The following is a 24188-nucleotide window of genomic DNA, read 5'->3' on the forward strand; positions in this document are numbered from 1 at the left end:
GGACTACGTGGGCACCTTGCGCTTCTTGCAGTCGGTTAGTATCGCCCGGGAGCGCGGGGACAGCTTTCCCTCCAGCCGCTCGCCCCGCCGCGTTCTCGGCCGCCCGGGAGTCGGAGCGTCAGCTGCGCCTCCGCCTCTGCGTCCTCAACGAGATCTTGGGCACCGAGAGGGACTACGTGGGCACCTTGCGCTTCTTGCAGTCGGTTAGTATCGCCCGGGAGCGCGGGGACAGCTTTCCCTCCAGCCGCTCGCCCCGCCGCGTTCCCCACAACCTGTGGCCGTGGTCCCCGTGGGTGGAGAGAGTCGCCTCGGGGGCGCCCCGCGGGGCGCGCGGAAAGCGAGGGGGATTCACGCTCCTCCAGAGCTGTCCCGTCGCCTCCTTCCCTGGGCGGCGCAGGGTCCTGCTCAGACCGGGGCTCTCCCGCACTCCACTTCCCCGCGGCGCGCGCTGCCCTTTTGTCTTTTCTTCTCCCTCCTCGCCTTTCAAATAGTTTTAAAATTAGTTACATCCGCGATGCAGAGGCTTGGGGACCCCGGCGCCGGGAGCTCGCTCTCCTGCGTCTTTTTCCCAGGAGTAACTTCGCGCCCAGTGCACCACTCGTCTAGGACAGACCGTAGGAGCCCCAGAGCCCAGCGTCCCTGCGCGTTGGTGGAGTAGGATAAAACCTGAAGCTCAGAGGAGGGACAGGGATTGACAGAACCCCAGGGTAGAACCCGCCATGCACAGGTTTTTGCTGGAGTTCGGGGAGAGTGGATTTCGAACTCACGACCCGGCAGTCCAGGCTCCCTAACTGCATCCACCCCCCAACTCCCCACCTCCAAGTGCAAAACCACGACCTCAGACTTTGTAAAATAACAACCGAGCACTTACTATGTGTCAGGCACCTTAAATGTGTCATTAATTAGCAGGTTTAACCTTCACAGGCGTCCTATGAAGTAGGGACGAATATTTCCCCTATTTTTAATTAAAAAAAATTTTTTTTGAGACGGAGCCTCCCTCAGTCCCCCAGGACGGAGTGCAGTGGCGCAATCTCGGTTCACTGCAACCTCCTCCTCCCAGGTTAAAGCAATTCTCGTGCCTCAGCCTCCGGAGTAGCTGGGATTACAGGCACGCGCCAGCTACCACGGCCGGCTAATTTTTGTATTTTTAGCAGAGAGGGGGTTTCACCATGTTGGCTATGCTGGTGTCGGACGCCTGGCCTCAAGTGATCCGCCGACCTCGGCCCCCAAAGTGCTGGGATTACAGGCGTGAGCTACTGGGCCCTGCCTCCTTCCGTTTTTAGGATTGGGAAAGTTTAGCTCCAGAGAGGCCGAGTAGCTTGCCTGGGATCGCACAGCTGATTAAGTGGGGGTACTGGGCTTTGAACTGGGACGATCCCAGCTAGTGTTTTAAACCCCTATTCTATGCTGCATTTTGCTTTTGCTTTTTTTTCTGTGAGAGGGAGGAAGGGGCCACTTCCCTACTCTCCTAGGAAGTGAGAAAAGTGGCCAGGGGGTGGAGGGGGTGGGACAGGGCAGAGCCTTGGATGGAAGTTAGGAGACTATAAAGGCTTTAATCTCCGTGCCTCCTGCTGGGGCCTCATTTACTCCCCTTCTCTGCTCTAGGAAGTCTTTTAATCCTGGTTCAGGAAGGGCTGGTGTGGGGGTGGCTCTTTCAAAGACCCTAGAGCCCGGCTCTGTAGCTGCCAGTCTTTGGGAGAAAGAGGGAGACTCTGGAGTCCTCTGGGGCTCCCCATGGCTTAGGGGTGCAGCGGAGGCTGTGTGAGATCAGAGTTCCAACTCAGGGAGAAGAGAGCCCTAGACTAGAGCCCTTCTGCCTGTGAAAGGAGATGTACTGGGGGAAGGGGGGTGTGGGAGAGGGGGTTGTGCAGAAGCATTGAAAACCATTTGGCCGAAGGACGCTTCTAGGAAGGGCTGTAAGAATAAGGCAAGATTGGCTTTCTTTTCCATCCCTTCTTCTCTCATAGTTTCGGGGGGTGGGGCGGGGTGAAGAATTTGTTCAGTTAGAAGTTGGCAGTTTCTGAATTAAACGTGTAGATAACCCTGGTGTCTATGAGCAATGTCAAATTCTAGGGAACTCCTGACTTCTCCTTCTGAGCCACTCCCTGCCCCTCTGCTTGGAAGAGAAACAGGAAATACAAACCAATTTTTACATTAATGGGAAAGAAAATATACCTCTCCCTCCCACGCCCCTGCCCTACATGGTTTGTTTCATTTTAGAACAGATCTAGATTGTGTTTGAGTTAACTGTGGTTTTAAATCGTCCACGTGTAGAGTCGGAGGAAGCTGGAATAATGGAAATTGATTGGAGCCAACCGTTCTTATTATTCCAGAAACAGGAAAAAAAAAGATTTCTCTGCTTTCACATTATCTCTTTGACACTTTATATTTGCTGACTTCATCACATTTTTCTTTTTGTATCTGATGTGTTAGTTCTGAGGTGAATTGATTCTAACTTGGATGTGTGTCTTGGACCAGTCATGCCGCCTGTCCTGACCTCAGTTTCCACACCTGTGAAACAAGGAGGGGAATCCGGACTTCCTTTCTGCCTTGTCCTTCTGTGTGTCCCCAAGCTGGTGCCGGAAACAGACGGATTGTGTAACCTGACCAGCCATACGTTGTTTGTGAGCCACCAGGAGTCCTTTCTCATCTTGGCCCGTCAGGAATGGCCCCTAAACATCCTAAGGCATTTTCGTTTTCACAACTAACCTGGGGCTTAGAGCTTCTGGAACTGCTAATTACCAAGGCTTTCCATGGCTACAAGGCTGGCAGCCTCAGGTTGTGATTCTCTTCTGTCTTCCCACTCTCTCTTCTCAGCCTTTATATTTGCTAAGGGATTTTCTCCGCTGTCTCCTGGCTTGGAAGAATGCACGGTAATCCCTCCGTGCTTTTATTTCCATGTGGTTAGAGGCAGGCCTTAAAGGACCACCCTGCCCTCCGTGTGTCCCTGGTGTGAAGGCCCCGTCAGCCCATGGAAACCGTGGAAACTAACCCCTGTGATAGGGGCCGTGTGTGACTTCTGTCCTCAAGGAGAGGACAGTGTAGTGGAGGGTGGCCAAATGGGTGTTTTTAAAAAAACAATCCAAGTACAAGGCTCTGGAGCCAGACTGCTTGAGGTTAAGTCCTTGGATTTGTGACCTTGGGCAAACACCTTAACCTGTTTGAGCCTTATTTGTAAAAAGAGGGATGGTAATAGGTCCTATTTTATAGGTTTTTTAAAGGAGATAAATGAGTTATAGAAATTGATGTAAAGCACTTAGAACAGTGTCTGGCAGTAGGGTTTATAAGTATTTGTTATTATTGTTGTTATAGGAAAATTAAATAGTACAGATAATTAGGGTTATGGAACTTCAGCATCCAGAGAGCAGAGGTGATCAGGGAGGGCTTCCTGGAGGAAGTGAGGTCTGAGTTAAGTCAGCACTGAGAGGAGGATGGGGGTTCTGCGTGAGTTTCCTTTTGACCCCCTAAACTCCGGCCACAGGAACCAGTGGTTTTGTTTGGTTCCAGGCCGAGGGCTTTGTGGTTCCTCCAGAATCTCTCCATCTTTCCCCATCTCCTTCAGGAACTGGGTTGCACTCCCTCCCTAATCTCCAGGGGGTCCTCTGAGTTTGGTGTTTTGTGTGTGTTTATTAAAGAATCTTGAAGCGGCAAGGACAGCCCTTTCATAGAGATGCTGGATCAGTTTTGGGGGAAACAGTGCCCGGGGTTTTGACTCAGAACCTTGGCTCGAATCGTTTCGAAGCCCTGGCTATGTGGGGGTACTCCCCGTGTGCTTTGGGCAACGTTAGTCATGATGAAAACAATGACAGTCATTGCTGTGCAGGAACTGCTTTGATTCATCACTTGCCATTCTAAGCACTTTGTGTGTGTCAGCTCATTTAATTTTCTCTACCAAGGGGATACTGTTTTTATCCCCATTGAGAGGTCAGGAAACCGAGGCAAAGTGAATCTAAGTGAGCTGCCCTGGGTTAGGTGGACACCATTGCCAGGATTTGATCCTAGGCTCCCTGCCCCAGAACTCATGTGCCCAGCCACTTCATAGACTGCCTTTGGCTCATCCAAGAAGGGCTTGGCACATGATTTGTTAAGGTGGCAGAACAGGGATTTGAACCCAGGTCTGTGTGATGTTTCACCTCTGCCTGCGCTTCCTCCTGTTATTACCCCTCTGTGACTCCCGTTCTTTTCTCCACTGAATGGGCAGAACTGTGGACGGATAGAAATGGCAGGCTGCCGAGTTCTTGCTCTGGGCTCCGGGGCTGTTCATGGCATGAGGGTTGAGTGAAGCTCTGGAGTCAGGCTGCTGGTGTTCAAATGCAGGCTTTCCCCCACTGGGACTGTAGGTGACCTTGGGCTGATCACTGACTTGCTCTGTGTCTCAGTTTCCCCATCTGTCCAATGGGCACAATGTAGCACCTGTGTCACAAGGATGTGGTGAAGCTTGGATGAGCCTGAGGTCAAAGCTGTTAGAACAGTGCCAGGCGCACTGGGTGTTTGGAATGCTGTGTGGGTATTTTGGGGGATATGCAGCTCTTTGGAGCTCAAAGGACCCCCCCCCCACTCCCCTAGAAGAGGCTGAGTAGGCCTTGGGCCCACCTGCCCAGGGGAGGCACCTCAGGGGCAGGTGCCAGTCACTCCCATGATGGGTGTGTCATCTGGGCAGTGGTCGGAAGAGAAGAGAGGGCCTGGGTGGGTGGGCAGAGGCCTGTGGGTGGGAGTTAGTCAGCAGCTCCTCGAAGGTGTCCCCGTGGCTGAGGACAGAGAGCTATAGAGACATAGAGGGTCTGCCCGGAACTGACTGGGATGGGGTCTCTGAGGAACAGGGATTGTGGGCAGAAAGCTCCCAGAATGCTTTCTGTGGTTCCGCTTTTTGGAGGGAGGAGACCAAAGTTTTTCTTCTCATTGGAGCTCCGCTCGCCAAACAAGAAACTGTGGTTTTTTGTTGTCACTATTTTTTTCTGTTTTAAAAGATTCTGTACTCCTAGTCTCACACTAGGGAGAAATGCCACGGGTGGTGGGGGAGGGGGCAGGTCTTTGATTCCACAGTCATTGAGGCAGAGGGATCTCCCCAGTGACTTGGGGGGATTTCCACGTGGTCTTCATATGAAAAGTAGGATGCTGAGAGGTATATGTAACACAGTTCTTTTGGAAAATAAACAATAACCATAATGTACGCATGTGTGTTGTATGTATAAGGTGACAGCAGGTTGGAGAAAAGGATGGAAGGATGCGTATCTTAGGGAGAAAGGCAACCAGGAAGATAAGGAAGTAAAATCCTGTTTATAATACCCCTTTTGTATAAAATTATACATATGTATGTGAATATATATTTTAAGAAGCTGACAGGAAGAATTGTATTTTCAACATGGTTTTTAGATTAATGCAATAGTAATAGTGGTAACAATTTGCTAATATTTATATACTTGCAAGCTCTGCTTATAGTTCCTTATGCATTAACTCAAAAGTTGCAGGTATTCTTATGCTTCCTATTTTACAAATGAAACAGAGACACAGAGAGGCCAAGTCAGTTTCCCAGGGTCACACAGCCTGACAGAGCTGGCAGTTGGACCCAGGTAATAAGGCTGCCTGGCCCACATTCTTCACCACTGTCCTGAATTGTGCCAACATGAGGCTGTGTTCATGAGCAAAGTTACCGGCCCTGTGAGACCTCCGGGCTGCCCAGGTGGGCAAGAATTAAGTCAAAAAGTCCACCTTATTTCAGTTTTCAGATGCCAGAGAGCCTGGGACAGGCCACTTTGTGTTGGACTCATCATCGTCAGGAAGTCAGTGAAAATCTTTTGATGATAAAAACCTGAGTGTCAGCAGGATTTAGATGGGTGACATTTTTTTTTAATGTATGGCAGACAGAGAGCTCTGTACAGGTAAAACCATGAAGATACGAGACTGCTTTTCTCTGTGTGCAGGTATGTATGGAGCATCTGCTGTATATCCTGGGCAGTGTTCTGGGCCACGAGAATGAAGTCATCAACAGGTCCTTGTCCTTATAAGAAGGACAGCCCCATGGGGATTCTGTGACTCATTCTTCAGACGAGCCTTCTGGAAGCCTACCTACTTTTATTCTGGTGTTTGCCCTGGTAGCAATTTAACTGTCACTTTTAAGAAGAGGTGAATGGGGTTGGTGTCTCTGGCTTTTGAGACTTCAGGGCACCCCCTTCTTGGAGAGAAAGATACTCCTTTATCAGGTCAGAGAGCTGAAGACCTGTTGGGCTTGGGGCCACTCCCTTTGATAAAGAAACCCACATCCTATTTGCTTCACAGCCACTCTCCCTTAAAGGTTTTGCAAGAGTTAAGTGTTTGAAGCAGGTCATGCCTGGCTGCAGGAGAACCTGACCTCTCAGATTTTTGGGGCGTCTTTTGTTTTTTTCCAACAGACGCAGGCGTGCTGCCTGGAATACTGGAGGGAGGTGGGCGACAGGGCGGGCTGCCCCTCAAACCGGTGTGCTGTGTCCCACAGCATCATTCCCCAGACATGGGGCCAGGTCAGAGCTGATTCCTGCCCTGCATTTCGGAGATCTTGAACAGAAGCCAGGTGGGTCATTGGGTCTGAATCTCCTTGTTTTGCAGGTGACATGAGTTGCATCCCCAGAGGGGAGGTGAGCTCCAGTTAAGGGCAGTAGCCACTCAGTTTGTTAGAGTTCCATCCCCAGAGACCTGGGAAGAGAGCTTGGTGGCCCACATCCTTTTCCGGGGTTTGTGTTTTGGCCAGGATCAAAAATCCCTCTTTTTTTTTTTTTTTTTTTTTTTAAGATGGAGTCTTGTACTGTTGCCCAGGTTGGAGTGCAATGTCGCAATCTTGACTCACTGCAAACTCCGCCTCCTGGGTTCAAACGGTTCTCTTGCCTCATCCTCCCGAGTAGCTGGGACTACAGGCACGTGCCACCACGCCCGGCTAATTTTTGTATTTTTTAGTAGAGACAGGGTTTCACCATGTTGGCCAGGCTGGTATGGAACTCCTGACCTCAAGTGTTCTGCCCGCCTTGGCCTCCCAAAGTGCTGGGATTATGGGCGTGAGCCACTGTGCCCGGCCAGAAGTCCCCCTTGAAGAGGTTTCACAGGGGTCATTTGTGGCCCTAGCAGTTGGTCTGGAGTAAATCCCACTAGTCTCTAAGCCTTCAGCACTATCGACATACAGGGCTGGATCATTCTTTGCTCTTGGTAGGGGGGGCGCGCTGTCCTGTGCGTTGTAATGATGCTTAGCAGCATCCCTGGCCTCTACGTACAGATGCCAGTAGGACCCCTCTTCCCCAGCTGTGACAACCACAGATGTCTCCAGATATTCCAAGTATCCATTAGAGGTGGTTGGGCGTGAAGAACAGCCTCCAGTTGAGAACCACTGGGCTAAAAGCTCCTTTGACTACCACCTGTGCTCTCAGACTGTATAGGGGCATTAGCATGCCTGCGTGGAAATACGTGAGATGTGTTTACGTAAGTAGCATAATACGGTTTGCCCTTTTCACCCAGCAGAGTGTCTGGGAGGCTCTCTCTCTTGCGGTTCATGGTTTAGAGCACAGACTCTCGAGCCACCTGGCCTGGGTTCAGTTCCTGGCTCTTCCCCTGTGTGACCTTGGGGATGTTGCTTTGCGTCTCTGAGCCCCGGTTTCCCCATCTGCAAAATGGGCATGACCCCAGACCTCCTAGGGTTACTCTAGGGAGTGAGTGCAGTGATTGTGTGTGGGCTCACCCCTCCTCGCAGAGGAAGTCCCAAGGAAGAAGCGGAGCCCTCCAGCCTCCCAGCCCTGTGTGGATTTTTAAGCTTATTTTTATTTTCTTGGCTCCTTGAGGACCAGAAGGGTCTGTCTGCTCTTCTTTTGTCTTGTGGTTGGACACTCAATCTGTGTTTACCCGCCTGGTTCCTTCCCCAGGGTGGAACTGACAGACGATCCCTTGATTCTGGGCCAGGGGAGGCGAGGCTATTTCAGGCTGGTGGAACTGGGGCCACTGAAAGCTGGTGCAGGCAGGTGGCCATCGGCTGTCAGGACCCAGGGTCTTGTGCTTCCCTGCTTGCTGGGAGGGTGGGTGGCTTCTGTAAGAAGCATCTCTCAGGAAGAGTGAGGCCAGGGTCGGGGTGTGGGCAGTTGATGCTTTCATCCACTAATCGACTTATTCATTCAATAAATGGCTATTCAGCACCCACTGTGTGCCAGGTACTGTGCTAGGTGCTGGCATGTGGCTGGAACAAGACAAGGTCTTTGCCCTCAGGGAATCTGCAGACATCGCAAAAAGAAATCCCTTGAGAAAAGTACCAGAGTTGTCATAATAAGGACACCCACTGAGGCCTTGCTGTGTTCCAGGTACTGTGCCACATGCTTCTTGAGCCCTTGCAACAACTCCCTGAGGTCAGTTTTGCAGATGCGGAAACTAAAGCTGGGAGAGGTTGAGTAACTTGCTCAAGTCCACACAGCTGGGGAGTGGATGCAGACAGAAGGAAATAAAATGAGGTTATGTTTGTGACTGGGATGGTCGCATCTACTTTAGATGGGATGGACAAGGAAGGCTTTCCTAGGGAGATGACATTTGACCAAGTCCTGAAGGAAGAGAAAGAGTCCCTGGTGGAAAGAGTGGAGAAAAGTGTGTCCCAGGCTGCGGGGGCAGCAGATGCAAAGGCCCTGAGGCAGGACTGTGCCAGGCTTGTTTGAGGAACAGTAAGAGGCCAGGGTGGCTGGAGGGGAGAGTAGGGGAGATGAGTTTGGCATGTTACAGGGTCCAGGTTGCATGGGCCTCAGATGCATGGTGAGCAGTTTGGGTTTTGTTCCTGGTGGTGTGAGGAGCCACCAGACTGCTTTCAGTTGGATATGGCATAGGTCATTTGGTGACGTGGAAACCAAGACTGTACAATGGTCTTACTAAGGTCTCAGAGGGGAATGGGTGTACCTTCCCCTCCCACAGCAGATCCCCTGCCTGCTTCCAGGCTGTTCTGTGACCTACGACTGGTTCTGTCCTCTCTTTGGATGTCAGCTTTCCTGTGGCTACTCTGTTACCAAGTAACCAGGGCAGGCTCCCTGGAGGAGGCCAGTGCAGCCAACCACACCCAGAGAGGAGTTTGGGCCCCCATCTGTGGCCAGAATGTGGATGAGATGTGAAGGCAGCTGCCTCTAGGCTGGGAGGGCTGTTGATGCAAGATGAACCTCTGCTTCCTGAGACAGAGGAAGGTGCCCCTTGTTTTCTGTTCAGGAAACTCATTTGCATAATTAAAAACTGTTTGGCGGGATCAGTACTCCACCCTCCGGGCATAGGCATCATAACAGCACTTCATCATCTGTTAGCTCTCACCTCTGCCCTGTGGGGGAGGGATTTTTCAGGCCCACTTCTTGGGTGAGGAAAACAGCTGCAGAGAGGGGAAGTGGCATACCTGAGGACACGCAGCCGGGAATGGCCAGGACCATTGCAGTTGACTGTTTTGATCTCTCCCTGGCCTCCCACATTCTGTTCTCCTTACGCAGTCAGAGGGATCCAGTGAGACCCTAATCAGTTGCATCTCACTCAGAGTAAAAGCAGCCCTTAGTCTGGCCTGGAATGTCGCACAAGACCTGCCTCTCTTGGCTCTCCCAGCTCTTCTTTCATTACTCCTTTTTCCCCCATACAGTTTTAAAAACTGAGATATGATTCACACATCATAAACCTCACCCTTTCAAAGTGTACGATTCAGTGGTTGTGAGTATATTCACCAAGTTGCGCAGTCATCCCCACTATCCAATCCCAGAATCTTCTGGGTAGCTCTTACCCCCACGTCCACTTCCTCCAAGCGCATTTGCCTTTTCTCAAATGCACCAAGCGTGCACCTGCCTCAGGGCCCTCGCACCTGTGCTATCTGGAATGTGCTCCCCTCCACCCCCCAGTGTCCCTGTGGCTCAACCCTCCCCCTCCTTCAGGCCTTTGCTGAAAATCCTGTTCTTGACTGGGACTTTTCTGACACCGCACATCCCCACCTCACCATTTCTTCCTTTTCTTGCGTTGCTTTTTTCCTGCTAGCTAACACACTAGACATTTTACTTATTTATTGCTTATCGTCTGCCTCCCTCACCAGCGTGTCATGTCACGGGCAGGCCAAGAGGATAGAGATTTTGATCTCCAGCACCAACAACAATGCCTGCCACATAGTAGATGCTCATTAAATATTTTTTGAATGAAAAAATCGCTTCTATACGTGCCTATGTTTTGTTACATGATGTGATTGTTTTGAATTATATAACTGCTAAGCATTTTTGTGCAGACTTCTGGGGACTAAGATGGCCTGGTGTCTTTTGACCATGTGGGTATGTGTGAGCTGGAGGATTTGGCACAGGAGAATTTTTTACTGTGTGGCATTGTGCTCAAGTGCCAGGGGCCTAGCCAGATTGTCTGGGTCTGAATCTTATCTCTGCCCCTCAGCAGCTCTGTGACCCTGGGCAAGAAACTTTCCCTCTCTGAACCTTGGTTTCCTCATCTATAAAATATATTGAGACACTTGGCTCACTGCCTGGCGTCTGAGTAGGCCCCAGTAATTAGTAGACGTTATTTTTAAGCATTCTGTTTTAGAATCTTAGTATTTCCCTACTTTTTGCACAGGGACAGTTATAGCATCTCATCTTGAGCACACTGCCTGAGAATCCTTCCTGGGACTTGAAATAAGTAATTGAATTTATTTTGACCAAGTGGTCCCTTGCCTTGGACATTGGTCTCTGCACTCTGAAGGCAGTTGGGAGTAACTGGGATGGCTGTAAGTTGGAGCTAGAAGATGCTGTTCACTCTCTTCTCCAAACAACCCATCCAAAGATTGAAAAAACAGATTGGTGTCTCAAAAACACACGACGCTACCTTCCATTCCCCTGCTGTGAAATCCCTCCATGAAGCTGAAAGGGCACAGAACATACTGCTCCCCACTTTCTGGGTGAGGCTGTTACACATCCTGTGTCATTTACAGCCTTGCAGTTTTGCAGATGAGGAAACTGAGGCCCAGAGAGGGTGAGGTCACTTGCCTGGGATCACACAGAGATGGCATATTAGTTATCTGTTGCTGCCGAACAAGTTACCACACATTTAGTGGCTTAAAATAACACCTGTTAGTTACCTCGAAGTTTCTGTGGGCCAGAAGTCTGGGTGCAGTGTAACTGGGTTTTCTGCTCAAGGTCTCATGAGGCTGCCATCAGGGTGTTGACCCGGGCTGTGATCTCATCTGATGCTTGGAGCGAGGAGCGGGTTGGGGCATGGGAGGCATCTGCATGGGGTTGTTGGCAGAATTTAGTTCCATGTGTTATGGAGCCGGGGTCACCATTTTTTTGCAGGGTATTGGCTGGTGATCGCCCTCACTTCCTAGAGGTGCCCTTGAGTCTTAGGGGTGTGGTCCTCCCACAACATAGCCACATCATGGCCAGCAGGTGAATCACTTGCTTTGAATCTCTTCCTTTAGGAAGGGCCTAGAAGTGTGCTTGTGCTCTTCTCCCTGCTTTATCCCCCACAGGCGTCTTTTAAGGCTTTACCTGATTAGGTCAGGCCCGCTCAGTCAGCTGATTTTGGACCCTAATTATATCTGCAAAATCCCTTCGCCTCTTCCTTTACCAAACAGTCAACACTAACAGTCCCACTTACATGAAATGGGAAAGGATCCTCCAGGGCGTGGACACAGGGGAGAGTAATCCTGGGGCCATCTCAGGGTTCCACACACCAGTGATGGTCAGTGGTGGGTTTGAACTCAGGATTGTTCTACTCCAAAGCCCGTATTCGTGACCACTGTGCTTTACTTTATTTACTCCTTCTCTGGCCCTGCCCAGAGTGACCGCTGAGTAAGGTGAACTGATTGGCTGTTGGCCTCATTCTGGCTCATTCTGAGTGAGGCAGGGCAGGTGGGCTGTATTCTGGGGTATGGTTTCCTCTTTGGTAAGACCTGGTCTCTCCAACACAGTACACAGACCTCCACCATCTCTCTTTTTTCTTTTTCTTGTTTTCTTTTTTTTGAGACAGAGTCTTACTCTGTTGCCAAGGCTGAAGTGCAATGGTGCAATCTTGGCTCACTGCAACCTCTGCCTCCCAGATTCAAGCCATTCTCCTGCCTCAGCCTCCTGAGTAGCTGGGATTACAGGCGCATGCCAACATGTCTGGCTAATTTCTGTAATTTTAGTAGAGACAGTGTTTTGCCACATTGGCCAGGCTGGTCTCAAACCCCTGACCTCAGGTGATCTTGTCCACTCGGCCGACTCCCAAAGTGCTGAGATTATAGGCATGAGCCACTGTGCCCGGCCGCCCCAGCATCTCTTGAAATGATTTGCCAATTGGGTTGTTGAGGTTGAAGCCAGAGCATCTACCCCAGCCTGGTACCCCCTTTACCTAGGAGTGTGGGCTTAGACCTGGCCATGAGACAGATGCCTAACTGCTTTCTCCCAGGGGACTTTTGCGCCAGATGTTGTCTGCGCTGTTTACTCTGAGGGTGGGGTGGGGAGTGAGAAAGCCATCTGATTGCATTGATCTCCACATTTTAGGGCTTTTCCAGATAACTCATTGTTTAGTGATTTCCAATTTAATTCTCTTGTGCTCAGAGAATATATTCTGTGGGTTTTCAGTCCTTTGAAATTGATTGAGACTTGGTTTATGACCCAGCAGGTAGTCTACCTTAGGGACCATTTCATGTACATTTGAAAAGAATGTGTCTTCTGCTATTTTGGGGTGCAGTGTTCTACACATGTCATTTGGATCAAGGTAGTTGGTAGTGTTGTTTGGATCTATATATCCTTACTGATGCTTGGTCTCCTTGTTCTGGTAGTTATTGAGAGAAGGCTCTGGAAGTCTCCATCTGTGACTGTAGATTTATGTTTTTCTCCTTTGAGTTCTGTCAGTTATTACTTTTTGCATTTTAAAGTTCTGTTGCTGGAAATACGTGTTTATGATCATGTCTTCCTGGCGAATTGACCCTTTTATCATTATGAAATACTCCTTTTTATCTCTGATAATGCTCCTTATCTTGAAGGCTATTTTGTCTGATATTGCTATAGCCATGTCACCTTTCTTCTGCTTACCGTTTTCCATTTTTTTCCTTTCTGCCTCTGTGTCTTTATATTCCAAGTGCATCTCTTACAGGCATCATATAGTTCGGTCTTGCTTTTCTAAATCCATCTGACAGTCCCAGCCTTTTAATTAGATGGTTTAGCTTATGTATATTTAATGTAATTACTGACAGGGTTGGGTTTAGCTCCAACACCCTGCCATTTTATTCCGGTTTGTTTACGGGAGACATGAACAAGCACAAGGAGTCCTCTTCCTCCCCTATCCTCGCTCTGCTGGAGGTGGAACATGGAGGTTAATCGAATCCCAGCTCCTTATGGTGGGTTAGAAGGTATCATGTGATCCAACTTCGGCTCACTGTGTAGACCTTGTCTCCCCGCCTAGTTCGTTCTGTCCTGCCCCGACCAGATTTTTTTCTGCTCTTGCACTATATTCAGCTGGTTCTAGCCTCTAAGCCTTTTCCTTTGCTGTTCCTATTACCTGGAGCTCTTGGAACCCTGATTTGTACCAAGGGCCCCCCTTTCTCTTTCAGCTCTCAGCTCAAGTGCCACCTCCTCAGAGAGCCTTCTAGTCCCTTTCTCTACACCACTGCACTGATTTTCTTCTTGACCCGTCACTGCCTGGAATTATCTTGTTGATTTATTTGTTTGGTATCTCTCTCCCATTAGATTATAAGTCGCATGAGGTCACAGCCCTTTTCTGCTGTGTTCATGGCCAAGTCCCTGACGATTTTAATGGGGACTTTGTTAGCATTTGTGGAAGAAATGAATGCATGAGCAAAAGGGGCTGAATGGGGCCCACTCTGTGGCAGAGGCCTTCCTGGCCATGACTCTGTCTTGGGAGCGTGAACCCCCGTGTGGGGGCAGCCGCAGCCTGGGCTCCTTGGCCTCCTGCCCTTACCACACCAGGGAGGGCAGAGGGATTGGAAAGTTTTATTTGCCACGTCAGGGAGCTCTGGGTGGTCTCAGCCACCAGCCAGTGGCCCACCAGGATGTTGATTGGGTGGTTTTAAAGATTTATTTCCCCTTAAACACAAAGGTAGTAAATACAGTGGAGGTGTGAGTGTCAAAAGCACATTCCCTTATGTCTAGTCAGCTACAGGCGCTCTTATGGAACTCCTCAGTATGGTAAAATGATATTTTGTGTATATACCTGGCTGCATATATTATTCATTTCTACATACATATGGTGCTCTAGGCACAAAACCAAACATGTTGTATTTCTGGGCAATTTAATACTTTTTTTGGAGTTAAATTTTTGGTAACTTTTTATTTGATCACTCCCCCTCTCCCTTTCCTTTCTTTTCCCCTCTCCCCCTCATGTACACATGCATTATTATTATTTTGATCCATTTGAGAGTAATTGCAGACAGGATGCGCCTACAAACTTTAGCATGCATCACTTAGGAAGACAGACATTCTCTTGTGTAACAACAGTGCCTTGAACAAAATCAGGGAAGTCAACGTTTACACTAAATGATACAATGCACAGTCTATATTCAGATTTCACCAGTTTCTCCCCAAGTGTTCCCTATACCCATCTCCTCACCCATCCCCACCACCAGTCCAGGATCTAGTCCTGGATCACGCATTGTATTTGGCAGTCCAGCTCTGGTGATTTTGATTGTCCTTGGTAGAAAGTCTCCACTGAGATGTGCTCATGCTTGTCCCAGATCCAAGCTCTGTGACAGCTCTGTGATCTCGGGAAGCTGATTCTTAGACATCAGTTTCTTCAGCTATAAAATGGGGAAATCTCTGTTTCTACCTCATAGACTTATTCCCTTGTTCCAACACATTGTATTAAGCACCTACTCTGTGCCTGGCCCAGATGCTGGGATACAGCAGGATGCAGGGCAGGCTGACATCTGGGCCCTTGGGGGTGGAGTAGAGTAGGTGAGTGCTGGGTGTGGAGCCGGCTCCCTGGGACGCCTGCCACATCTGGCTGTGTTCACAGTTACTGCGCTCATTTTAGAAAATTTGGGAAATAAAGATGAGTAAAAAATCTTACCCTTCCAAATAGCTGTTTCACCTTTGGGTGTATTTCCTTGTTGTTCCTTGCATTTGATTTGAGCCTGGTACATGACAGCAGATACTGCTTGTGCGTGCTTCCTCGTGTCACTGCTATAAACTCTCTCCATCAGCAAGCCTTTGATGGCTTCGGAATGAAATGTGGGGGCTGTATGATGGCCACTGTCCAGTTCAAATCCTGACTGCCTACCTGCTGTGTGGTGAGTGGCCAGCTGCTCCATCTGTGTGTACTTCAGTTTCCTCATCTCCTAAAATAGCGCTCCCATCTTAGATTGATGGGGAAATTAGGTGAATTAGGACCTGCAAAGCTATCAGAACAATGCGAGGTACATAGTAAGCATTCCATATGTATTAGCTATACTTATAAGAATTATTATACTAATACATAATTTAATAATAGCATTCTAGTAAAATTATTATTACATACCCATTCCTCTTGTATTGGGGCATTTAGGTAGTTTGCAGTTTTTCACAATGTCAGTCCATGTGCATCTTTGTTGATTGCTGCCGGTTCTTTTGTCAGTTTAGTAACTGAGGGCTGAAGAAACCTGGGTTTAGGACCCTTTGGTCCTTTCTAGCCCAAAGAAATTATTGGCACTAGAATCCTGGAAACAGGCTGTTAGAGCTGGAAGACACCGAGACATCATCTCATCCAATCATCTCACTTTTCAGAAAGGGGACATTGAGGCACAGAGCTGTTCAGTCACTTGGCCTGGGGTTCCCAAGTGAGTTTGTGGTTGAGATGGAACTGAAGCCCAGGTTTTCTGACTCCTATCCCATGATAGTCTGCTTTTATCCAACAGCTGAGACTCGTTGGGGGACAGGGAGGGAGGTTTAAGTTGTATCCAAATGAGTTGGATGAATCTTTTGTCCCAGGGGATTCCCTTGTCTCTGGGAAACTTCGCTTTCAGATTCTTTGACTTCAGTGATCAGTAGTGTGAGGGGTGTGTGTGTGTATCCAGGTCTGGTCAGTAGTGTGATAGACACGTGTGTGTGTGTGTGTGTGTGTGTGTGTGTGTGTGTGTGTGTGTATCCGACTCTGGTCAGAAGTCATTGATTGCACCCTTGCTGTGGGCCAGGCCTTGTACAAGCTACTGAGGCCACAGATGTGATGAAAGCAGAACCCGTCACTTTACTTATGATCAGAACCACTGGTTCAAAACCCAGGGCTCCTAAGGCCAGGTTAGGCCCATACGTGGGTTTTGTCAGCCTGCACAGGATTGTTTTAAAATTTTTTGTTTAGGCTGGGTACGGTGGCTCACGTCTGTAATCCCAGCACTTTGGGAAGCCAAGGTGGGTGGATCACCTGAGGTCAGGAGTTCGTGACCAGCCTGGCAAACACGGTGAAATCCTATGTTTAATAAAAAACTAAAAATTGTTATTTAGCTGCCAACAATGAAAAATGAAGACATTTCATACAAAAATCTATTATTTCGGGCTTCTTAGTAATCAGAAGATGTGTCACTTGCACTTTTCCAGGCAACGTTTGGTTTGGCTGGACCTGAAGAGCAGCTGCCCCTTCTGCAGGGCACAGGGCTTCAGTCTTCATTTAGCCACACTCTCCACCCCTCCATAACATGTTCCTAATACTGAGACCAAACATTGGTTGCCATTTATTATGGCACTTGCCCTATTGGTTTTCAATTTTTTTCTTTTTTTTTTTTTTAGGAGTCTGACTCTGTTGTCTAGGTTGGAGTGCAGTGGTGCAATCTTGGCTCACTGCAGCCTCCGGCCTCCTGGGTTCAAGTGTTTCTCCTCCTTCAGCCTCCTGAGTAGCTGGGACTATAGGTGTGCACCACCACGCCTGGCTAATTTTTGTATTTTAGTAGAGATGGGGTTTTGCCATGTTGGCTGGGCTGGTCACAAACTCTTGACCTCAGGTGATCCATCCACTTCGGCCTCCCAAAGTACTGGGATTATAAGAGTGAACACCACCGCCCCTGCCTTTTTTTTTTTTTTAATTGAGGTGAGATCTTGCCTTGCTGCCCAGGCTGGAGTGCAGTGGTATGATCATAGCTCACTACAGTCTCCAACCCCTGGGCTCACGTGACCTTCCCACCTCAGTCTCCTGAGTAACTGTAACTACAATTGTGTGTCACCATGCCCAGCTAATTTAAAAAAAGGTTTTGTTTAGAGATGGGGGTCTCACTATGTTGCCCAGGCTGGTCTCGAACTCCTGGGCTTAAGTGATCCTCCTGCCTCAGCCCCCCAAAGTATTGGAATTACAGGCATGAGCCACTGTGCTAGGCCTGGTTTTTAATTTTTTTTAATTGTAGAGTTAAGAGGACAGAGGAATGTTTCTTCTAACTCTTGCATATATCAGATGGAAAACTGAAAGACCAAGAGAATTACATGTTTTAAGGCAAGTGGAGGGTAGCAGGTTTCTCTTTAGAAGAGAGGTGTGTGTTTACTAGACAAAGACACTCTCCTCTGTTAAAAGGATACAATAGTCATTGCTTTTACTAAGGAGACACACACAGCATCCCCTGTCACCTGCCCAGCTCCTATAGGGGTTTTAAGTTGGAGACTTGTTTTTCAGTTTGTGGGTGGTCCTTCTTGTTCTTTGAGATGAAAAGGGGAGAAGGTGGGTCTCTCTTAGAGGGTGCGATTCTGTTACCCAGACTTCCACTTCCTGTGGCCTGTGGGCAATGGCTCTCTTCTCTTTTCTGCAACATCAGCTATTAAACAGGAGGTTCCCACATGGTCTGTCCTACTTCCTGCACTCATGCCCCTTTGGGAGACCCTGGGAGGAAGTAGTGGGTTCCTCCAGGGGCGTTAGAGGGTCCCTGCCTGGGCCTCTTCTTGGGTTGCAGGACCCTGATACCATCCCGCTCAGGCTTGGTGTCTTCCGGCTGTTGGACAGCCTGTTGGTGGCCTCTCCCCGGCCTCGTTTGTCCCTCCTCTTGAAGATTTTGAAATAACAAGAACCATAATAAAGACAATGGCGTTGCTGCCGCTGCTGAGATCGGCAAGAGCTGGCTGGTTGTCAGGATCCTTTGGTTGCAAGTGACAGAAAACCCATCTCAAACCACCTTCAGTAAGAACAGGAATTTCTCTCTGTTTCCCTGGGGTGGCTGCCTCCTGGGTGAGGGACCTAGCTCTGCCACATGGTCAGGGGAGGAGTGCTTCCCAGAAGGAAGCCCCCAGAGTGTTGGGGCCGGAAGGCAGGGAGGATGCCAGGTGGGATCCCTCTATTTCCGCATCATTGTGTTGATGCGGAAATAGAGGCTCCGAAAGGTTCCCTGACCTGCCCAGAGTCACACAGCATCCTTCTCTCTTATTGAAGACTCAGCTGTGTGCATTCTGTCTTCTCTGAATCCCGGCTCTGCCTCTTCTAGGGGTGTCACATCAGGAAAAGGACTTTGCCTCTGTCTTTATGGGGAGAGAATTCCAAGCATGGGAAATAGCAAATGCCCTGAGGCAGGAGCCTGTTTCAGGATGCACAGGGAGGCCGGAGTGGCCAGGGGCAGAGCAATAGGAGATCAAGTCAGAGAGGTAGCAGTAGGAGTAGGGAGGCTCGTGGGCAGATCGCCTTGAGGGCCATTGTAGGGGCTTTGCTTTCTATGCTGAGTGAGGTGGTTGCCCTTGGAGTGTTTCAGCAGAGGAGGGGCAGATCTGACTCTGTTTTCGCAGGATCCCTCTGGCTACTTGTGGGGAGTAGATGATAGGAGATGGGGTGGAGGCTGAGGAGGAGGCTGCCACAGCAGCCTGGGCAGGAGAGCCTGTTCTGCAGGTGGCTAGATGGCAGTCGGCCGCCCCTGCTTTGTGCTCCTGTGCTGCTCACGAGCTGTGTGACCTCGAGTCCTGGCTGCTTTTCTTGGAGCCTCTGTTTTCTCATCTGCACAGTGGTGTTAACGATGTGACCTCGCTGATGGGGCTGTGGGGATGAACTGTGTGAGCTGATAAATGTAAAGTGCTCCCGGAGCGCCTGGCACAGCCCAAGCTCTCAGCAAATGTTTGTGGAGTGCGCCAGTGAGGGGATGGCAGGGAATTTGGGGCCGCTCCAGCTCTGCCCACGGTGCCTGTGCCTGAGGTCAGCCCCGGAGCAGGAAGCACCCCGTTGTTCCCCAACTCTGCCCTCCCCATCACCACACACAGAGCTTTGAATGAACAGGATCCAGAATGTTCCAGCAACAGTGCCCCCCTCCCCTTTCCTACTGACAAAGCCATCTTTGTTACGCCCGGGTGTGAAATCCATTTCAGAAATGAGGATGGTGCAGGCTCAGGGGTTGGCTTGCAAGGATGGGGAGGAGCTTGGGAAGAAGGTGTCCCCATCTTGCTCAGGGCCCCCTAGGTGGACAGCCTGCTCCCCCACACCCCTCTAGCCTCGTTCGGGTCCAGAATGCTCTGGAATTGGCAGTGTTTTTTGGAACCGTGTGGAGCTGCAGTTCTGCTGAGAAACCATGTCAGTCAACATCACCTTGCATCCCTTACCATCGTCACACGTACACAAGAGGCATAATGCCCAGTGCTGGCATGGCTGTAGGCAAGCGAGCAGTCCCAGAGGACGCTGGTGGGAGTGTTCATGATGGCTGCCTTGGGGGAAAAATACATTGGCAATGTCTTTAAAAATAAAAACCCACGATACCCTTTGATTCAGTTCCTTTAGGAACTTCTCCTATAGAAACAAGAAAAAAAAAGTAGGTAAAGATGTTAGTTACAAAGATATTTATTCCAGTTTTGTTTCTAATAGCAAAATAAATTGGCAACCCTGTGAGTGGCGATTAACAGAGGAAAGTCTCACTAGGATGGTTGTTGAGCCACATGTTGGGGTATCGGACAGCTGTTGGACAGAATGAGGTTGGTCTCTATGGATGTGAGGGGCTATACGTGCTGTACCTTTAAGAAAGGCTAAGTTGCTGAGTGAAATGTAGAGTGGGACCCCAATTTTGTAGGGAAAGAAACACAAAAAAGGCTCTGTCAGTGGGTATTTATGAGCGTGGAGAAAGATACTGCAGGATGCACACCAGATGTTAGCCTTGGTAGCCTCAGGCTGAGAATGGGGAGGAGTGTAGAGAAAGATTTTTCACTTTATCTTTGTATACTTTTTTTGCATTGCTACACGAGTTCTAATTAACACACTATTTTTTGAATTAATATAGACTAACAATAATTTAAAAAAGACAGTTCCCTGCCAGTTGTCTTTTCCCTCATGTCAGCATGGCTCACTTCCATCTTCAGCCATGCTCTGTTGAGATGTTGCCTCGTTTAAGAGGCCTTCCCTGACTGTTCCATGAATGAATGGATATTGAATTCCTTTGAGCTGTCCCTCTACCTCCTCTGAGAAGCCATTCCTGCTACTCTCATGCATCTCTGACTTCCTTTCCCCCAGCCCCAGCCCTCCATACTGGCACTGAGCCCTCTCCACCTTCTGCTTGCTGTTGGAGCTGCTTGGGGGCCACCTTGACCTTGGTATCCCTGATGCTGAGCCCAGTGCCTGGCACACAGTCAGTGCTCATTAAATGCTTGTTGCTTCCTTGTCAGGGAACTTACCAGTCTGAAAGCCCAAAGTCTGAGAGGCCCTGGTGTATTATCTTTCAGTCCCGGCTCCTCCTCTTATTGGGAGTGTGATCTGAGGCAAGTCGTTTAACATGTTTGAACCTTAGTTTTGCCCTCAATAAAGTGGAAGTAATAGTAATCCCTTCCTTCTAGGATCATTGTACATCTGAAATGAGCCATGGTGTGCAAAAGACGTTTCATTTGGTACCTGGCACATAATAAATGCTTAATTAATGCTAGCTGTTATTAATAATAATGAACCAAGCCTGGAGTTTAGAACACACAAACAAAAATGACCATTTAGAGACACCTACTGTGGGCCAGACTTGTATGTAATATTGGGTCACATAAACCCTCCCGTAGGCCTTTGAGAATCAGGATAGCAGGTGTCTGAGCAAATTGTGAAACCAGGTCCCTTAAGTTCAAATCCAGGCCCTAGATTTGATGAACGGACAAAGATTTTTGTCCTCCTGGAGCTGACGTTCTGGTGGGCGTAGAACAGTGGTTCTCAAACAAGGGCAGTTTGCCCCTCCCCCAAAGGGGACATATGGCAATGTCTGGAGATATTTTTGATTGTCACAACTGGGGCGGAAGAGTGTCTGGACTTGTACCTGCTACTGCCATGTAGGGAGAAGTCCTGGTCTAGAGCAGTGTCTGGCACATCCTGAGAGCTCAGCGCATGTTCACTGCTTTGACGACAGTGATGACGGAAGTGTTTCTGTATTTGCCACCTGTGTTACAGGTGAGGACATCGAAGCTTGGAGAGGCATCACAGCTGGTTCTAAGTCTCATTGTCAGTTTGCACTGGAGCTGGGATTTGAACCTGGGTCTTGATCCCCGAGGCTGAGCCCTGTGGCCGAGGTGGGAGAAGGATGCCCCATCCCTGGTGTCTCTCTCAAGAGTTGGTGGCTGCTGGAGGGCACAGAGGGGTGAGGTGGGATTCTGAGCTTGGGACTGGCCTGTAAGTCCAGGAAGAAGGGAGTCCCCGGTGCTGAGGGGACCCTGGAGACCCAGCCCTGTGTGTGGTGCTGGCTGCCCCTCCTGGCTCCCTAGCTCGCTGCCAGCTCTTGTCTGCCAGTCACTGCAACACTTTGGGCCAAGACATGTTCTCAGCCCCTCCCCATGTGTCAGGTCTTTGGCAGCTGCAGAAGGCAAGGTGGAGGGGGGTCTCTCTGTTTCTGCTCCTGAAGAGCTGCACTTGGCAGAGAGCACATGGTGTCTGCAGCCTGGCCTTGGCCGGGTGGCTCAGCCAGCTGAGTTAGCCTGGATCACCTTGCACCCGCCTGCCCTTTTCTGACTGCACCTCAGTTTCTTATCTGGGTGACGGGGTGGGGTGAGGAATGCTCATTCCTGCCCTACGTACCTCTTTGGAGCAGGCTAGACGGTGGATGTGAAACTCCATTGTCCACAGCAAGCTGTTCTAGAACAAGAAACTGATGTTCTGTTGCTGTTTATCACCCTTTCTTCTCCCCGGCACATAGCCAGGAGGCTGGTGGGCACTGGCAGCCCGGTGGTAAGGAGATGGGGACCACTTCTTCCCTCTCTTCCTCTGTCACTTCATTATCATTCTGTGGTTGAGCTCATCTTGCTCAATCATTTAAAATGCCCTCCCTTTGCCAACATTTCTCACATTTATATTCCTTGCCCTGACCTCTATCCTGACCTCTAGATCATGGCCTGACATCTCCATGAGGGCATTCAGCAGGCATCACAAACTTGCTGTCTCCTCCCTGCCACTCCTCTTGCAGCCCCCTCCTTCCAGTCACTCTGGCACCTCCTTGGGTCATCTCGACGCCACTCTTCCTCTTACATCCCACATCCAACCCATCAGGAAATCCTGTCCGCTCCAACTTGGACGAGCAGCCAGGATCTGGCCACTTCTCACCTCCCATGGGTAGCCCCAGGTCTCAGCCACCATGGCCTTCTGCCGGGACTCTTGCAGTCGCCTCCTCCCTGGTCCCATGCTTCCACCCTTGCCCCGATGGTTGGTTCTCCACATGTACCCTGTGTAAGTCAGGTCACCTTCCTCCTATCTGAGCCCCCAGTGGCTCCCACCTCACTCAGAGGAAATCCCAAGGCCCTGTAGTCTGTGGTCTTCTGACTCCATCGTCAAATACGCCCAGCAGACTCTTGCCTCAGGGCCTTTGCACATGCTGTCCTGTTGGTCCGGCACATTCTCCAGGTATTCGTGTGCTCATGACCTCTTCAGGTCTCCGGCCTCTCCCTCTCAGCCTAGCCTTCCCTGGCCTCCCATCGAAAGTTACCCTTCCTCCCATGCTCCCCCTGTCTCTGCCTCTTCTCCATGGCACTTGTATTTGATTCACTCCTCTGCTTATTGCCTGTTCTTCCCTTTCTAGAATTTAAGCTCCCAGAGAGCAGGGGGTTTTGTCTCTCTTGTTCCCTGTTGTGTCCCAACACCTAGAACAGTGCCTGGCACATAATGGGTGCTCTGTAGATATTTGTGGAGTGAAAGAAGGATGAGCTATCCAGTCATTGTTGCATATTCCCTGAAGATTATATTATATCCCAGGCCTTCTTCTGGGCGTCAGAAATGCAGGTGACTCAAACCATGGTGTGTCCTCAAGGGCTCCAGTGCAGGGGAGAAAATGGGCACGTAAGTGAAACATTACAGGGCGATAGGTGCTGTGACAGATATATCACTCAGGACTGTTTGGGTTGTAAGTGACAGAAACCCTAACTTGAAGAGTCTGAAGCAAACAGACAAACAAAAAAAGACTTTCTGGGCTTACTTGACTCCGGAGTAATGGCCTCAGGCACAGTTGGATCCAGGTGCTCCCTGGCCTGACCCTGAGGTCATGGACCCACCCATGAACTGAGTATCACCCATGGAGGGGGCCCCAGAGCTCTGATTGCCCACGCCTGGGTCACAGGTTTGTCAGTGTAGGTGGGGTGAGATGCCGGCTACTCCACAACCACATGTACCCAGAGCAGGACTCAGAGCCTGACTTCCAGGAGATCAGACCTCGGGAAGCTGCAGAAGGGGTGACGCCGTGTGGATCACAAGCTGTTTTTGGGGTGTGGGCCTGTGTGTTGCAAGTGGTGGGGAGGTGGAATTGGGGAGCTGCCGGTCTTGGTGACAGGTGGCCCTCCCTCTCCCTATACACACCTCTTTTGCCCCCTTACCCCACTCCTTGAAAATACTCCTGGCTCTCCCTCTGTTCCCCTTCCCTTTATCACAGAGGGGCTCCAGATGGCGCGGCTCTCGGGGAGTCTGCCACGCAAATCTGTTGGGTTCGTCTCCCCGTTCTCCCTCCCCCACCCTCATATGCTGGCTCTGAGCTTCTTGGATCCTATTTTGGGTCTGAGGGAGGAAGGATGCTTGGGGTCCCTGGATGGGCCTCGATGGTCTGGCCTGTGCTGCTGGGAAGCCACGTTTTGCATGAGATTGGCCTCGTGGGCCTGCCATGAGCCTTTTGGTTCCCAGGGATGCCCTGAACCAGCCATGCCTGCTATTACCTACTTAATCTGGGGGTTTGAACCAGGATATCGCAAATCTGACTATACCTCCGAACTACCCGTGGATCTAGTTCCAATGCAGATTTTGGATCAGCAGGTCTGGAGTGGGGCCTGAGATGCTGCGTTTCTAAGCAAGCTCCCAGGAGATGAGATGCTGATGCCGTTGGTCCAGGGAGCACGCTGGGTGGTGGGGGT

The 24188-nt window shown here is 49.9% G+C and overlaps 1 protein-coding gene across 1 annotated transcript in view; it reads left to right on the forward strand.

Annotated features, from left to right (window-relative positions):
* The window catches only part of PREX1 (phosphatidylinositol-3,4,5-trisphosphate-dependent Rac exchange factor 1), a 207187-nt gene that overhangs the window by 2718 nt on the left and 180281 nt on the right, over positions 1 to 24188 (forward strand). Inside the window, exon 2 of the mRNA XM_011929192.1 lies at positions 32 to 203. Within this exon, the coding sequence (XP_011784582.1) occupies positions 32 to 203 (172 nt within the window). The remainder of the gene's footprint in view (positions 1 to 31; positions 204 to 24188) is intronic.

Source organism: Colobus angolensis, unplaced genomic scaffold, assembly GCF_000951035.1.
Source record: "Colobus angolensis palliatus isolate OR3802 unplaced genomic scaffold, Cang.pa_1.0 Scaffold8, whole genome shotgun sequence".
Lineage (NCBI taxonomy): Eukaryota > Metazoa > Chordata > Mammalia > Primates > Cercopithecidae > Colobus > Colobus angolensis.